Raw genomic sequence first — 18657 nt, forward strand, 5'->3', positions numbered from 1 at the left:
TTTTGGTTGTTTGAAGCAAATGTAACTCGATTTATTTTAACTGTTTTCTAATTTCAATTACACAAAGAAGTGATTTTTCTTTATTTCCACAAAAATCAAGTGACAAAGATTTCATATTTTATTGTTTATTCTGAAGAAAATAGCATTTGAAACTTAGCGGCTTATTTTTTTTTCTTTTTTTGAATGTATAACATAGAAAAGACTCCAACTTCATCTGAGAAAAAGCAAGAAATTATCTACAGGTTAAAAACCAAAAATATTGAATTTTATAAGAGGAAACAAACGAAAATACGAAGTGAAAGAGGGACGAAAAGCAGCCCAACATGAAGAGAAGAAAATATATCTTGACTTTATTGATCCGGCCGTCGAGCGGTTAATTACAATTTGTCAATAGAAAATGACAGTTCCTTAGATGATGTAGAATATTTTCTTATTATTTGGTTTCTGTATAATGTTTAATAAAAAAAATAATGGCGCCTAATACTATGTACATAATGACTAATTTTCATTGTTAAAATAAAATTTTGTTTTATACAAGTATTTTACCGGGACGTGTTTGGCACACCATTTTCAGTGTTGGTGAATCAATGGGCTTGCTCAGCCGTACTGAATAATCACAAAACAGGATGGCGTTATTATTTGTCAACAGATGGGGACCGACTGAACGGCACCTAAAACATCGGCGTATTATTTATGCTATGACATTCAATCATCTATGTTTCCATTTCCATCAAAAATTTAACCTTTAAAAAAAAACTGTGGTCCCTATTGAAAGTAGCGTTTTAAGAACTATTTTTCAGTTTCTGGGAAAATTTTATTTAAAATTAATGAAATCTTAATTTATCAACTATCATAAGATAACATGGATCTCACCCTTGTAGTAAGTATAGAAAGTTGTATCCCTAGTCTATCTACCTATTTATATAAATATATGAGGACATCTGTTGATCTACCCTTTATAAAGGAGACTTGTATTTCTATAAGTAGCTTGGTTGCAGTGGCAGATACTATTCCATTGAAAAGGCCCAACAACAATTAGGAATAAAAAAAATAAAAAAAGTATTTTTATATGACTAAAAATTGGTTTTATTTTTTGGCCTGCCTTTCAGACTTCTTACTAAGTTAAACCTCATTAAAGGTGACACAATTGATAGGATACCATTTGACAAAAAGGTTTTTTTCATATTATGGATGCTGGGACAACAGGAAAGTTTTAGAGCTGCAGGAGACCGCTTCAATTTAGATAAAAGTACTGCAAATGTCATTTTCTTTGAAGTTTTAGATCTTTTTTGACATAAGGTAATAGTGTGGCCTGATGAAAATAAGAGAAGCTTTACGAGTAGAATCTTGGAAGAAAAGTCTATTAAATAATACTTTTGTGCCAAAAAGCGCAATCGTTTTCTCGGTTGATTAAACTTTTAATCTTCTACTTTTTTGAAAGTAACAAATAATAACCAATGAATATGTTCCTATTATCAGAAAAATTAACTGATATCATTGTTGGTACCCCTGGCAGAGTACATGACGCAAGGATTTTTAGATTTTGCCCTCTGTATACCCTGCTAAATAATGAACATCCTATAATAAATCAAAATCAGCATTTAATAGATGATAATGCTTATCCCCTTTCATCATTTCTCTTTAAAACCATATAGAGATAATGGACATCTAACACCTCAACAAGTACGATTTAATACATTGGTTTGCTTGTTTTAATTGCACAAAGCTTTGGATTATTAAAAGGAAAATTTAGAAGGTTGAAATATTTAGAAATGAGCAGGGATGACAAAATTCCATCAGTAATAACTGCAGCATGTGTGCTGCATAATCTGATTGTAACTTATAAAAACTTTGACCCTGAAGAAATTGAATGTATAGCCTATATAGATAATGAAGAACTGAATGAGGATTTTAATGAAAATGACAACAAGTTACATCAAATTCAATAACAGATGAAAGAGACTACATAGCAAATGTAGTCTGAGTTGGTAATTATTGTTAAAGTTAAACTATGAAGAATCAAACCAGAATTATTTCAATAATGTATTTTATTTCTAGTTTTTCTGTTTGAATCTGGTTATTCCCTAGTAAATATGTAAATTCCCTCCGCAATATCAAACTGTCTTCTTTGCATTTTTTTAAGATATTTTGGCCGAACAAGCTTTTCTTTTTTGTCTCGATTAATCATTTTGCTTTTAGGAGTGTCCATTGGGGTAGATTCGTTTTCTGGTTCTTTATTAAGTAGAGCAATTTCATCTTCTTGAATTGAAGCTTCTTGTTTTTTTTTTAATTGAAGACATACAGTTTATTAAATTTATTGTTCTATCTTCTATAGAATATATAGAAATATTAAATATATTAAAATATTCCCAATCAATTCGTCCTCTTCGAGTATTTTTTTTACTGTTATTATCAGTAATATTTTTGTATGTTTGTTTCATATTTCTTATTTTCCTATCAAGTAGTTCACTTTCCACATTATATCTTTTAAGTTTTATTTATTTATTTTTAAATTTTGTTCCAAATATTTTGCTTTTTCAATTTTGGCTTTTGAAATTGTTTAATGCATTTCTTACATTCATCCAAATGTAATAAAATACTCTTGTGAGTCGAAGACAATGAGGCATGCGAAAATTTTTGCAAAATAACTATACACTATCATTTAATTTTACTCCGCTTACCAGTGCTGAGTCCAGGACATGATATATTTGTGATTTCATCTCAGTTGAATAGATCTGTTCTATTCTTTCAGTTTTTATCTAAAAATGTGGGAGGTTCTATTCATTCTTACAAGAAATATCCAAATTTGTATACCTGTGATATTCGGCAATAAAAGTTTATCACTTTCAATAATGGGTTCACTTTTTTCATCAGTTACTACATAATACTTTTTCCTCCCACATTCGATAATTTAGGACAGAAAAACAAATATATATAACACACTGATATATTCCAACCTAATCACAAAAAAAAAACGCTGTAACCAAACGGGTGACCAAAATCCCTCGCGCATCGCATCGTTCAGCCGGTATTGCCGAGGCATCAATAAACAGTTGTGCACGGCTAAACAAGCCCAATAACAATAGGCCAAAACTAGGTGGCAATGCTAAACAATGAACGTGGGATAAGTATTCATTGTCACTCTGTAGCTCCCTTGCATATACTCAATGAGGTTTTATTACTCTACACCTTTCTGAAATAGGCTATACTTAGTATACATAATTGGAAAACTTTTCTTCAACATTTTAAATGCTTGGAATAGCACCATATTATCGGCACTGGTTGTAATTGGTTACTAACGGTTATTTATCGCTAACGTTAAACTACACTCACACAGTAACAAGCCTCTGTGTGAAATGTACACAGCGGTCCCCATTATATTTTTATATTTGTGGTTCCATTAAAAATAAATAAATAAAAAATTTGCATTAGCTTACCCTTTAAAATTATTTTAAAGATAAATTAGCTTGGACGGGTTTTACTCCTATTAAAAATACAATTTATTGAAATCTAGAACAGAACAGAAATGATAAGCTGGATTAAAGTGAAGCAAATAAAACAATACTTGGGCGCTCAACTTTTAAAATATATTTTCCGAGTTTATTCTATTACACAACAGCGCAAGATTTATCAAACTTGCTTTCCACCAAATACTTTTTTTTAGATATTTTTAGTTTAGTTGTACTTAGTCTGGTTTATTATATTTTTATCTTTATTTCTAATAAAAATTGTGAAATTCACACAATAATATATAAACAGACAACATCTTAAACACTATCCGATAGTATAACTATTTAGATTGAATAAAGTCTACATAAAAAAACCAAAAGAATTTCGATTTTGTTTTCATTTATATATATATATATATATATATATATATATATATATATATATATATATATATATATATATATATATATATATATATGATGACGCTATATTCCGGGATATCATCCGTTCGCTCGTTGAGCTCCGACTGGAATCCTGCAAATCCTGCATCCGACTGGAATCCCGCAGACGTTTCGCCAAAATCTCACTTGGCATCTTCAATGCTCGCGCTCCGAAAACACTTCGAACACTTCGGAGCGCGAGCATTGAAGATGCCAAGTGAGATTTTGGCGAAACGTCTGCGGGATTCCAGTCGGATGCAGGATTTGCAGGATTCCAGTCGGATGCAGGATTCCAGTCGGAGCTCAACGAGCGAACGGATGATATCCCGGAATATAGCGTCATCACATTTTTCCATCCGTGAATCAATACGTGAGAATATATATATATATATATATATATATATATATATATATATATATATATATATATATATATATATATATATATATATATATATATATATATATATATATATATATATATATATATATATATATATATATATATATATATATATATATATATATATATATATATATATATATATATATATATATATATATATATCTGTGTGTGTGTGTGTGTGATTTTTGATGAATACTACTCGTAATACAAAATTTGAATACTTTGATCACCTATTAAACTTGTGTGCCCTAAAATTTCTCACAACTAAAAAACTATAAAATATAATTTTGTGGTGAAATTAACTTTGAATTTGTTGTGGTTATCTTTTCACAGAAATAATAACCACACAACAGTGTGCAAGTGGCAATTCAAATATTTGTACCACTGTACCACAAGCAGTATTCCTAATTTCATGATAATGTGAAATGAAAACAAATTCTATTTTCAAAAATATGTCCCCAAATGTTACAGAATTAAGATATTTCTTTTACTTAAGATAATTATCAAATATATCACATTTTATTTTTTTTATTATGTATCTATACAAATATTCACAAAAACATACATACATATACAATGTACAAATTTAGCAACTTAAATGTAATTTGAAACTTTTTTGGTTATGGCGCTAAAGACAGGAAACATCACCTTATATTTTGAGAGAACTAATAAATAACCCAAAGATAAACATTTTATAGCTCTACAATACACACACATGGTCACTGAAAATTCCCATCAGCAGTGTAAACTACATTGACATGCTTCCTCTGTCAATATTAGAATCTACGAATAAAGGAAGCAGAAATACAGTTTTTTTCTTATAATAAATATATTGAATATTTGCCTATATAGAAAAAAAGCTCTTGTATATTTGAAAAAGAAAACATTCTGATTCTTTAGCTGTTTGGTATCAATAGGCAACCAAGATTTACCCAACTCACAAAAGAATATGCAAACAATTAATTAAAATAACATTTAATAGTTTGATATTTAATCTGATGTAGCTCTTTTTTTACCAAATAGTAAGTCTCACAGATTTTAAAGAACTACAGTGTTTTTCAAGAATGAAAATTTGAAAAATTCTTAAATTGGTTATAGTTAACGTCCGAAACTATTTATAACTCCATGGTGATATTACACAGTGCTCATTTCCTTTCTAAGTTTGCTGGAATTTTAATGATGTGTTAAAAAAGTTATTGAAATTGCTAAAATATGTGAGCACTTAATATATCTCAATATATTTTCTTATGCTAACCAGAGCAAGTAGGCATCAACTTCTTCAAAAAAAAGATACAGATTTTACTTAGTTAATAATTTTAAAAAATCAGTTTTAAATCACACCTATAAAACATTTTAAAATTAAAGTACTGTCATGTATTTTGTCATTTTTTTTATACTAAAGCAAAGCAAGTATGAATAAAAACCACCATATAAGTTTAGTATCAGCCCTGTGTCCCTAAAATCTTTTGTTAAAATTTCTTATTTATTTAGGAAGTCTCTGGAAAGTAAATCCAATTAGACTGCCAATTTTTCTAGGTTTAAATACATATTTTTTGTAACGCCTTGAGCTTGTTTAAACCTTCATTTTTCATATAGAGGACTTGCAATATTGTATATGATTTTTGTATAATTATAAATTAGGAACTGCTGTTGGTTTTCATCCTAATATGGGGAGAATGTGCTTGCTTTACATGAAAAAATATTTTGACAAAAATTAAATGCAACTATAAAACGGAATTGAGTTGTTATTAACATAAATGATGACAATTAAATAGAACACAAATTATTTTGGGCTAAATAAATCTATTGAAAATAATAATTGATAAATCACAACTATTAATCAAAAACGGAATTTAGCAAAGCAAAATATTGTACACGTTTCCTGTAAAGTATGACAAAATTAAAATATTTACATTAACTCAAAAACTTTCAAATTAGGGTATTTACTTACTTCAAATAATAAACTAAAGCAAAATAGAAACACAGCTAATTTAGAGGCGGCACTATTGTCTCTCTGAGGGTTTCTTTCGTTTTGTCATGGTAGATGACTGGTAATTATTTCTGCTGCTGCGGTGGCTGTGTGTGTAAGTGCTTTGATTGTGACTGTGTCCTTGCGAAAGGTATTTCTTATTTTGATTCCAGACTTTGCTTTTTTGAATGTTCGGGCGTGGAACATAGTTGATATTTGGTGAATTATCTCTGGAAGGACGATCTAAGCCCTAAAATTAGATTAGATTTATTAACAGAAAAAATTAAAGAAAGTTATCTGAAAAATCAAAAAACACAAATCTTGGTCTACATTGGCAGATTTATTGTTGCGAACTCAATGCGTGTACCCGATGAGAAAATTATTGAACAAAAAAAATTGAAGTGCCAACTAGTTTTAAAAGTGCATTATTATTATATCGTTTTGGCAATTATTTTGTTACCAAATGGCATAATGAGTTACGGAATCCCGCCTTTTATTAAAAAAAAATGCTTGTGCTGTCGAGTCTCTAAAACGTGAAACTCTTCGTTTTCGAAAGAAAAGGGTTATTTGAATGCTTTTCTAAAAAAAGAATACGTAAACCGATGTTTACTTGTCAACTCCACCTTAAGAGAGAATAATAAATTTTGGCAGCCGATCCACTAATTTTATAAAATATTCATTCCTGTAATAAAACTTGTAAGCACAGCTGATGTTGCATTTGTCTGATTATATTATGTCCCTGATTATTACTTTATTATTACCCATGTAAATAGAATACTAATTATCTTTGACATCTAATTTCATTGCAATACATAAATGCAAATTCCAAACTTTTAATTAAAATCAGACACATCAAGCTGTGAAATTTCAAAACCAAAAGGAAACGAATTTCTTTACGAATTAAAAAAAAAGATTTGAAAGAAAAACAATTAATAACTTTTTACCAATATGTTGCAATTATATTTTTGCTTGAAGGTGGTAGACACTGATTCAGTAGAAATACTAAAAGGATGTCAAACTTCCATTGTTTTTATTTTTAACTTACACAACGTTCAGACAGTTGTATCACTACCCGTTCAATAACCACCACCTTTTTTAAAACGTACTGGCAGGCAGAGTGAAATTTATGTTGATATTATCCATTTTAGGGGGTATACAATGTCCTACCTCTGAACTAACTGCACTTTCTTCGGCACTTGATGTACTTCCAGTGCTAGAAGATCTTGAAGGCTTAATACTTCCTGTACCAACGTGATTTGTGGGTAACGAAGCAAGTTGAGTAATGAGTCCACCCCCACCTAAACCCTCTCTTGCGATGTTTACTCCCATAGTGGGCCCGCGTACCATCTCCTCTATATGCCGTCGGTGTTGTACGACTTTGTCGCGTACACGCACAATACGACCCAAAATGGATTGACGATTACAGTCGTTCAGGTGAGACGTGGGATGCACCACATTAGTAAGTATTGTGTAAGCGTATTCAAATGCCTTTTTAACCTAGAACGAAAAGAACAGACGGAGAGAAATTACTTCCCAAAAAATAACAAAGTTTTGTTAACCCTACCAACCCTAACAACTAATCATATATTTAAACTTATAAAATTGGAAATTTTTAAATTATCTATTGAACACTGCTTTTGAGACTATTTTGTATTTTTAGACTTTGCGCATTTGTACTATTGCAAGATTTTAAAGCACTTCACTTGGCTTTAAACTTACGAAAATAGTGTATCATTGTTGCCAATGTGTAAAGAATAGATAAATATTTAGGTTTGTTTTTCTTTTTATCTTCTATTAATAAGATTTTTTTAAGGCAATTTAAATAATAATAATAGCTCAGTGGATAGCGCGGAATGCGATTAAAGCATTCTAGTAAATGACATTTTTCCAAGAACCCAAAAACTACAACTGGACAGAGTTTAAGTTAACTTTATTTCTATTTGTTAGTTTTTAATCTTTATAATAAAGTGTATTATCATTTATTTTCAGTGTGAACAACTTATTCATATTACTAAAATTTCAATTAAAAAAAGTGCATTCTGCAAGAAAGTGTAGGTTTTTCCCTTACATTCAAGAGTAAACAATTTAAAAATAGGACACTTACATACATAACCCCGTAACTGTTTCTGCCAATATCATTTGAAGGTTGCAAAGGATCTTCTATGCATAACATGCTAGGCCGATGTCCATCCACCATCTCCTTTTGCATCTCTTCCTTGTTTATGTACTTTCCACCCTCTCTAATTCTAATACCCGTATTTATATAGTTAAATTTTCTACCGTAGAGCTCAAAAAATTCAATAAGTAACACACCTAAATTGGCATTATGTTGCCTAACGCCTTCTTGCCGCGGATGCAACTGTAAGAAACTTATGCACATGAGAATGAGACTGTAACTACTAATACCCCCCGTGAACACTTCATTAAGGTCTCGTTCTAAAAGAAACTGCTTTAAGACGTAAACTAATTTTGGTAATGCTGGAAACTGTTCAATATATGTCTTTATAAGTTCGGCCGATTTCACTCCGTTAGACATGTTAAATGAGATATCAACTTTAATTTCAGTCTTTTTATCGACAAGTTTAACTATTGGAACTGAGGCCTTGTCCAATACCTTGATACTATTTTCAATCGCCACATCTTTCTCAAGGAATTCTTGTTCAAGTGTACGCAATGGGAGATTGGACCACTTCCCTGAAACAAAAATATTGAATACGTAAATACAATTTAATGTGACTGAATTTGCAAATGAGTATCGTAAAAAATTGTAATTTACCTACTCGTCTACCTATTAAAATTTGCAAATGAGACTTTCGGTTGGTTTTTACATAAAATAATGGCTAAAATATTCAAAATCAAGCATATACTGGGTGACTCAAATTCCCAAATTGATATAGCTGCAAAAATACGAAATATTAAATAAAAAAGTCAATACCATCTCCGTGGGCTTTTACTTAATTAATTAAACATTGAAAATTAATAAGTCATTAAAAAGAATTACTTTTTTTTAAAGAGTTAGATAGATTTATGTCCATGCGTGCCCTTAGGACATATGCACTTCCAGCCGAGTTCTCAGAGCTTCCTACAGTGGCCAGGGGCAATTTTTCACTTTTTTCTTCCTGAAAATCTTATATAACGTTCGTTTCGACTCGAGAAACACATATTGACAGTCTTAACCGTGACTCCTCTCTGGTCACAGTAGTGAAATAAAAACAGAACTAGCGCCTATGAAAAAGCAAAACACTGGCTAGCTGGCAAATATTCAAAACTGTGCCCAAAACGAAAAATTAAGTTGATGGTTCAAGAAAAATGAAATGCCCATGGGATGTTTGACAAAGTTCACAGTTCCAATTAGAATGCATTTGTTAATTTTTTCTAAATCGACTAAATTTGAGAAACCCAATCAGAGTTTCTGGCGCAGCGTCTTTTACCGATCCAGAGATTCAATTTTGAAACTCCCGGTATGAATTTGCAAACGCTTTAGGGGATGCAAGAATTGGATTGAATAAATTAATTACTTACCAATAACAACCAGATCTATATCACTAGTTGGTAAATACAGACCAGTTCTATATGACCCAAATACTTCAACCTGCGCCTCGGGCCACTTTGATAGTATAATGTTTTCGATGCGCGCTACTACCTCAGCCCTAACTTTGTGCTCGGCCTCCGACGGACTCATATATCGACAAAACTGTTCAATCTCTTCGTGAAGCCTGCAACGCAAACGACGAATTTAAGAAATGATTAAATAAAGTTAACTTTAAATAAAAATACAAACAAAAATTTTGTTAACTCTAAATAAGTTTTTCAAAATTGAAAACATTAAATTAAAAATATTTTAGGCGCGACATTAAAATGTTTATTAACATAATAAACGATACTATGTGAATAATAAATAATATAACACTAGCTTTTTACAAAATGAAGTTTTTTTTTGGTAAAAGAATTTTCGTCGGGGATGAAACGATATTCCTGATGTCCTCATTCACAATAATTGTCGAAGACCTGTTACGTCTAAAACGCGAACGAAAGTAAAAGCGGTGGGGATTTCACGTATTCCGCGTTGTCAGATGGTGCTTATTAACGTCAAGTAGAAAGAACTTAAAAGTTATTTTAAACCAAAGATTGATATTAAAAAAATACAGGATGTCAAACTTCCACATTTAAATTGGATAACGTGTAAATCGAGGCAGTAGTGCGGGACCACGCTAATATACAAAAATAGAACTTTATATTTCTCTCTCCTGACTAACAATTTTTAAACCGCTTTACAGATGAGCAATTTATAAATATATAGGGTTGCCTTTCTGTTTTAACCTACTAGCAGTCAGATCAGAATTCTCAGAAACTACAAGTGTAAATTAATCTTTTGACGATATACAATTTTTCTACCTAATTAGAAAATAATATTCCATTAACTAGATGTGAAGCTGCAGGCCGGGGCGGCTCGTGCATATGCGCTGCAGTGCTGCGGAAAGGAAGTATTTATTTATAATTTATATTTTCTTCTACGAACCATAAAATTCATAATACTTCGCATTCGCATCGTAATAATGAAATATATATGAAAACTGGAATGGAAATTCCGCCGAATGTGATTTAAATAGGAGAGCTCGCTGCAGTTTGCCCAGAGCAACGTCGAAGAGGTGAATAGTATCAAATATTCTCGCAGTTTTGTGCTTTACTGGTTTTAAGGTAAAAGCAATATAAAAATAATAATAGAATGCGTGTGCCAACCAAAAGGTTGATCATGAAAATGCTAATGTAAGAAAAGTAAAAAGTTATACAGGTAAATTTAGTACAGACATTTACTAAAAATATGAATGGATTTGTAGATGTAACAAAAAATGCTCTATATTGTTTTCCCTGCTTACTTTTGGTACTTCGTGGACTTATTAACGTTTCGCCTGAATTAGATTGCACTGGAAATGGGGATCTACAAAATTCTTCAATATTTAAGGGCACTTCCAAGGAATTTAAGAATGATCTGTTACAGTGCATGCTTGAAGTTCGTCATTAACAAATTATTGAGGAAATTTGCAGGTCTCCGTTTTTGGTTAAGGTAAGTTTTTAGCAAGAATTGCAGAATACCACAGTAGCAGTTCTCCCGCGAGCCGCCACTGGCTGCTGGGTATCACCAACATAAAGAAATTTTAAATCTAAAACACTAGTTTAGCCAATGAGAGTTGGCCGAATCTGGTAGTTGATGTCACCATATAGATATGTCCTCAAGTGCACTGTGTCCGAAATTACTTGTAGTCAGGGTCGGAGAAACTTTTTATTTTTATTTAAAAAATCAAAAATCATTGATTTTTTTTTATTATTACATAAGAATATGTATTTCCCGTTTTTTTGTGGCAATTACAAAATACTGTAAAGCCACTACAAACAATATACATACTAACTATTCGTCGCTTTTTGCAAGAAAATTCCTGTCGCGACTTGTTTTTTTCCTGATCTATAAATTATCGTTGTCGAATACGTCTCGCGTACTTAGATGCTGCTTGGTTAAAGGAGTGGAACTAGTGAAAAATAGAGCAGCACTAGATGAAAACATTTAAAAGGCTGAAAGAAACGAAAATAGCATATGTCAGTTCTACATTGAACAACAGATCCATATAAATCTAGGTGTAGAACGATTTGTAATATCTCTAAGAAATTCAAGGAACAGTTTAAAGACTTAAAGCACAACTTGATGTTCGTCATAATAAGCAGCAAGAAACGAAAACAGGTAGGTAAATAATATTTTGTTTTATTTATATATTTATAATTTTTAAATACAGTCGAACTTCGATAACTCGAATTTTTGATAAGTCGAACCAAATTGGTTGGCAATAGCGTCAAAAGTAGGAAATGCGTGTTAGTTTGTCTTGATTACTCGAACTTCGATTACTCGAATATCTTGATAGGTCGAACGAAACATTTGGTGCCTTCAATAAGTTGAATTTTCTCGGGAACCCCCTGTTAACCTGTTTTTTTAAAGTATCTATGCAAGCAGTTCAGTTTATGTGCTTGCTAAGTTCACTTGTATGACTTACTAGTTAATACTAAGTGAAAAATACTGTCCCTATTCAATTTACACATTATATTAAAGCCATTTTTGGATTTTTGTTGATATGTCATGAAAACGTACTTTAAAAGCTTTGTCTGTTGATCAAAAATTCAAGGTTATAAAAGAAGTGGAAAGTGGCTCAAAAAATAAAGATGTAGCTGTGAAGTATGGGCTTTCGGCAAGTACAGTGTCTACAATTTTGAAAAATAAACATTCAGTCATCACCACAATGGAACGTTTCGAAGAAAACAAAAACAATAACATTACACTAACGGATTGTGTTGACGACGTAACTACCGCATGGAATATCGACGTTAAGCCTGAAACAATTTACAATTGTTTTAAAAAAGCCGGTTTTGCTCAGTATTCTAAATGGGAAGAAGAAGATGAGATTCCCTTGATTTTCCTAAGTGAAGGCCTGAGAGAAAAGGATGAAGACGAAATCCAAATAGAAATCGAGTTTAAAGCTTGGACAAACATTAGAGGTATAGCAGAAAGTAGCACCATCAATGATTTTATACATGTGGATAAGGATATTGTTACTTCAGAGTTTCCTATTGATGAAGATATTATCGAGTCCTGCAGATCCGAACCGGTACAGTTAAACATCGAAGATAACTGCGAAAGTGACATGATGGAGGAGGAATTGAAAAATGATTCTCAGCAACCACCTTCAAATGAATTGGTTGAAAATTCGTTGATTGTCTTGCGTTCCTATTTGAAAACCAGTGAATACACAACCGATTGTGATTGTTTAAATAAAATTAAAGCTTTTGTTGAAAACCAAAATAAGAAATCCGGTCGTCAGTCACAAATAACTGACTTTTTCCCAGTGAAAGAGTAAACTTTAATAAGTACATACATATGTATGTATATGTGCATACATACTATATTTATATATACTGGATACATATACAATACATTTGTATGTAGATATATTATAAAAATACATACATACATATGTACTACTATTTCATAATTTTCGTTTTTTGTTCAAAAATCATAGATATTAGGGCATTTATGTAACGTATAACCCATTTTTAAAAATGAATGAATAAATGTTTATTCACAAAAAAGTACATGCATTTGTCGTTTTTATTGATTACTCGTCGTCTTGATAACTCGAAATTTTCATGTGTCAAATCGCAGTTCGACTTATCGAAGTTCGACTGTACTTATTTTTTTACGATACATAAAAGTATTTCGTTATTCACATCGCATAATTTCTTTATCTTTTATTTATTATTTATATTTGGTTTATCATTTATTAATAATGGTCTGCCTCGAGTTCCACGACACTCAGATTTGTCAAGCCTTTACAAAGTCCAAAAAAAGAAGGGCGTCGAAACAAAGAAAAAGAAAAAAAACTGAAAATGAGCCTAAAAATCTGAAAAAGAAGATTTTTTGCTACTGATCAAGAAAAACGTCATCAACAACCCTTTCAGATGACATCTGTGAGGACGAAAGGGCAAAATGTTTTTCTTCTGTCAGAAATATGTGTGAATATGTATATTGGCATATGTGCAATAATAACAACTGAAGATGGACGAGCGCTTTTTTATGAGTCAAGTAGTTTTCTACTCCAGTCTGTAAAATGCCTAATTACACACCGATCTAGCCTGGGGGAGGCGTCACTTTACCACGACAGGTTTATTTTCCACGGATCCGAGCCACTTTAAGACATTTCCGGGATTTTACAGCACGGGTTTGGGAGCAATCGGATGTTTTCGGAGATATTTCCCACGGTTTGAATTTTGACGATTGTCAATTCTGACGATCATGGCAAGTTCGGTAAACTTTTTAAGTCAATCGTTTATTAAACACTCAAATTAACTCGTGAGTCAAGTGCCGTTTACCGCACTTGTTGCGTAATATACTATTGTGGTCTAATTTCTTCATGTAAATCAAAAGATGACTGCGAGCTAAAATCTTTTATGACAGATAACGCTGCAAATATGCTCCTCAGGAAAAAAACTTCGGAGGAAAAGTCGGACTCATAGGTTACAACTTATGGCTGCTCGGCACATATTTTGAATTTGCTGTGCAAAGACTTGCAAATACCAGACCTCAAAGCCCATGTAGTCCCAATTGTTAAGTATTTTCGCGATAATTATCTAGCTAGAGCGAAATACAGTGAAGTAGGGGGCAACGCAGGCAACAAGGTGTACGTTACTCAGTGGGATATATTATTAAAACTCTTGAAGAAAACAAAAACCATTAACCATTTGATTCCACCATTTACCAAATTACCAAAAAGTGTCAAATATTGAGCTTAAACATGCAGCACAAGAATGTTTAAGCATTTTAAAACCAATATCAGTTACTCTTGATATATTGCAGAGAAAACGCTACTATCTCAGTTGATGTAAAACAGTGGAAACATTTACAATGTCTTCGAGAATAAGATATAAGCAGGCACTCGCGCCATATCATTTTCTCAACTCTCAAAAGCAAAAATAATAGTTAATACCCGAAGAAAGGCATCTGGCTTTAGAAATAATTAATAATTTATTTGGAAACACTGGACTTTTGCCCTTAGTAATAAAGTTGAATTCCCTTAGTTTACAAATTAAGAAAATTAGGTTTTTGGATAAAATAATTCAAAATTTAATCAGAATACAGTGGCGAACTTCACAAAGATTTAAAAAAAATAGTAAATGTAAAATGAAAAACATCAACACTTGATTAAAATCAGCCCAACCCTGTTTGTAATCACAGGATTTCTCCGTAACCAGCAGAGATAGAAGTTTCGTGAACCTATGGACAGTTTTTCGCGAAACCAATGCCGCAAAACAGAATTATGCCACCTTATTTCGTTCTCAAAGTATGGTCTGTTCATAGATATAAGAAAGTGACGAATTGCGTTTGAATGGGATTATCCAAGGGTGGTCATTAACATACAATGCAACAAGATTATTACCTAAAGTTTCGGAATTTAAATTCAGGTAAAATTGTGAACCATATTAGGAAATAATTTTATACCTAGCTGTGTTTAATATTCTTAGGTTTGGTATACTACTTAGTTTAATTTTATTAGTAATCATTCTTATTTCGTGTGTAATACAGCGTGTGTTGAATCGTGTGCGCATTATGCAAAATACGTGCGAGTCTAGTGTATCTCAGGAGATGCTCCCGCCAAAATTTAGAAAACACTATTCTATTGAGACTAAGGAAGTTATATATAATGTTTATTTGACTCTCATTGAACGTGGTGCCAGCAAGCAAGCATCTTTAGGAGAAACGGCCACATTGACGAAAATTCCAACATCAAGTGTATGGAAAATTGTGAATAATCCCATTTCAGAATTCGGAAATGGCGACTGGAATATCTAGAAAAAATTAGGGTTTACAGAGAACAACAAAGGCCAATTATTTACTTGGATGAAATCTGGTTCGACACTTATGACACCCCGGTTGTAAATAAAACAAACGCGCCATCAAAAAGAGGTATTTTGCATGCTGGCTCTAAAGATGGTTGGATTCCAAATGGACTCTCTGTCTGCGAAAAATATTAAAGATTCTTCTCTGGATTACAATGAAGACACCACCGCTGATTTATTTGAAACTTGGTTTAAAAACAAACTAGTTCCAAACATTCCTCCTAATAGCGTAAGCGTAGACAGTCGACTAAAACCCCTTCCTCATGTGACACAACAGCGACAATCCAAAACTACGTGTATAATAACGACATTTATTTTCACGAAAATTATACCAAAAAGCAATTAATTGAGGTTCTATAAAGCTTTCTCTTACAAAAGGAATACGTCTGTTATAATTATGCAAAAAAATCCAGGGCATACAGTTTTAAGGCTTCCTCCACCTTACCACTGTATATTTAATCCCATTGAACATATTTGGCACCAACTGAAATCTGCCGTTCGTTGTAACAATGTTTTTCCCCGTTTTAACTCCAATGTCCTCAAACTTTTAGAAACCGAAGTTTTTAACATCCCTCCACAAAGTTGGGCAAATTCTATTGAACACATAGAAAAAGCAGAACAATCGTACATCCATATCGCAAATAATATAGAAAAAGCGATGATAGCGATAGTGATACTGATACATTATTTCAAGTAATTTAAGTAGGTACTAAAAATAATTTGTAATTTTATTTTAGATTCAAACATAAGTACATACATAAATAAATAAATATTGTTTAGTATCTTTCCTAGCAAAACCCCAAATAATTAAATTCTAAGCAAAGTACAGACCTGTTCGGCCATATTTAGACCTGTTCGACCATATTTCATTTTTACAGCTTGCCCGGGTCTTTCCTTAATTCGTATCAGTTAGTCGCTTTCTTATATCTATGAACAGACTTTACAAGATGAAATTTTGTACTTTTTGGGGTGGTATCATATTGCGGACATCCCGTAAAAAGGACAAAAACTGCTATATTTTTACATAGAATCCAGTAGTGAAGTCAACAAAATAGAACATGTATGGAAAATTGTGAATAATCCCATTTCAGAATTCGGAAATGGCGACTGGAATATCTAGAAAAAATTAGGATTTACAGAGAACAACAATTATTACTTGGATCTTGGGTCTGCCGTTACATTATTATTGTAAATGTGGAATTTAATATTTGTTCCCAATCAAAAGCAAGCCACGTTAAACCCAAACCTTCCTTATTACCGATATTCATCCTTTAAAAATTGATTTTCCGTACAGCAATGCCTATTATCATTATTATGGCAAAATTACGTTTATCCTAAAAATTGCGTGTTTGTGGAAATTTTTACACTAACTGTTTCGCATTTTTTAAATGGAATGTATTTTTTGTCCCAAAAATTTAATTTTTTTCTTAAAAATGCTGTATCATATGCACTTCTGTTATAAACTAATCCACTGGCAAAAATATCTATCAATAGCAGTTTTTATCTTCTTTCTATATTACAAAATTTCTGTTTCACCCCGTATCTTCGGAACGAAATTAGGATCTTTTTGTGGCATTGATGAACAACTGACACAGGGTAGTGAAAACCCCAAAGTTCTATATCTGCTGGTTACCGACAGACAAACCCTATGATCACAATCAGTTTTGGACTATGTTCTCTGATAAGTGATTTTTTTACATACATATATTTTCTTAAATCAGTATTAGTATTTGGCGGGCTCAAAACTGTGGATTTAGTGCTGCATGAGTTAATGAAGGCACTTTTTTGGCAAAAAACATTTTCAATAGGGAAAATAAATAAATTTGGCAACGTTGTTAAAAGCGATCTTATGTTAAATCCAGGCGTACAAAAAAAAGTATATCCAAACATACCCAAACTGATTGGAAGGTGTTATTTAGAGTAAAACTTCAAACTAACTTACCCTAGAATCCCTTTGGAATAAATACACTGTTCCAATCTCCACGGACATCCGCCATAATCTGTGACAAATTTTCTAACCATTTGCCTTTGAGAAGGTCTGATGTGCTGATTGTCACTTTTAGTATTTCGCGTGCGGGTATTGCCACTTTTATCCGATCTTCCATTCATAATAACTGCACTTTGATTATTAAAACCATTCGTTAACGGCTCTGTATCATTATCACTGTCTCTCAAGCTCATATTTTCGATTTCTTGTTGTGTTTGCCAGACACGAAGCCACAAAACTTTTGCTGGACCGTCTTGCTCCGGCATGAACCAAGCTATGCATTGATCCATTCAAAAACACAAGCCGCAAGTATAATGCGGCTCTATCACAAATTGGTAATCATAGGTCGTAATTAATTGTCGCGAAATAGTTATCCCACAATACCAAGCGAAAGTCGCACCTGCATTTATCACACGACTTCCCGCAGTTACGAAAATGACAGAACCACGAATTCAAAGAACTGCAGAATAGTAACATAACCACGAATCGAAAGATTTACAGAATGGAACTCACAGAATATTGTTGGTTGGCGAAGGGGATAACTATTAAGGCACACTCACACTTTAAGTCAAGTCGCTATAACTTGCACCGTAAGCTAAGACCGCACCACCGCACCATACTAACTAAATATATGATTTCCGACCTCATTAAACACTGAATTGCGGCAGACCGCTGCAACACGACGAAGACAAATATTATTAAATAAAATTTGTATGAGATAACCTGCCCTACGCTGAGCGACACGGATGTGTGTATAATGTATATGAAATCGTTTCGGACCTTTCTCTACATCGTGAGTTACAAATATCATGCAGGAACCTTTTTTTTGCTCCATGGCAAAAATACATTATTTAAATAATAAATGACTTGCGTACGATCACGCAAGTCATTTAATATTTTGTTGAGTCGAATCGCGTTTCGTCATGTAGCGTAGGGTAAGGACACAAAAGTGACCATTGTTCCTTGACCA

The 18657-nt window shown here is 32.3% G+C and overlaps 1 protein-coding gene and 1 long non-coding RNA gene across 2 annotated transcripts; both read right to left on the reverse strand.

Moving 5' to 3' along the window:
- Positions 1–64: 64 nt before the first annotated feature.
- LOC132699103 (uncharacterized) lies at positions 65–3105 on the reverse strand. The gene is made up of 3 exons (XR_009618474.1): positions 2815–3105; positions 2682–2759; positions 65–671 (listed from the first exon to the last, which is right to left on the reverse strand). It is a non-coding gene; the product is annotated as an uncharacterized LOC132699103 (long non-coding RNA).
- Positions 3106–4442: 1337 nt separating this feature from the next.
- On the reverse strand, positions 4443–18177 carry LOC132706526 (terminal nucleotidyltransferase 4B-like). The gene is made up of 5 exons (XM_060677898.1): positions 17643–18177; positions 9788–9981; positions 8370–8959; positions 7433–7762; positions 4443–6515 (listed from the first exon to the last, which is right to left on the reverse strand). The coding sequence occupies exons 1-5, from the start codon at positions 17975–17977 to the stop codon at positions 6300–6302; spliced, it is 1665 nt and encodes a 554-aa protein (XP_060533881.1). The 5' UTR covers positions 17978–18177; the 3' UTR covers positions 4443–6299.
- Positions 18178–18657: the final 480 nt, after the last annotated feature.

This window comes from Cylas formicarius, unplaced genomic scaffold (genome assembly GCF_029955315.1).
Source record: "Cylas formicarius isolate icCylForm1 unplaced genomic scaffold, icCylForm1.1 PGA_scaffold_10__41_contigs__length_53128322, whole genome shotgun sequence".
NCBI lineage: Eukaryota > Metazoa > Arthropoda > Insecta > Coleoptera > Brentidae > Cylas > Cylas formicarius.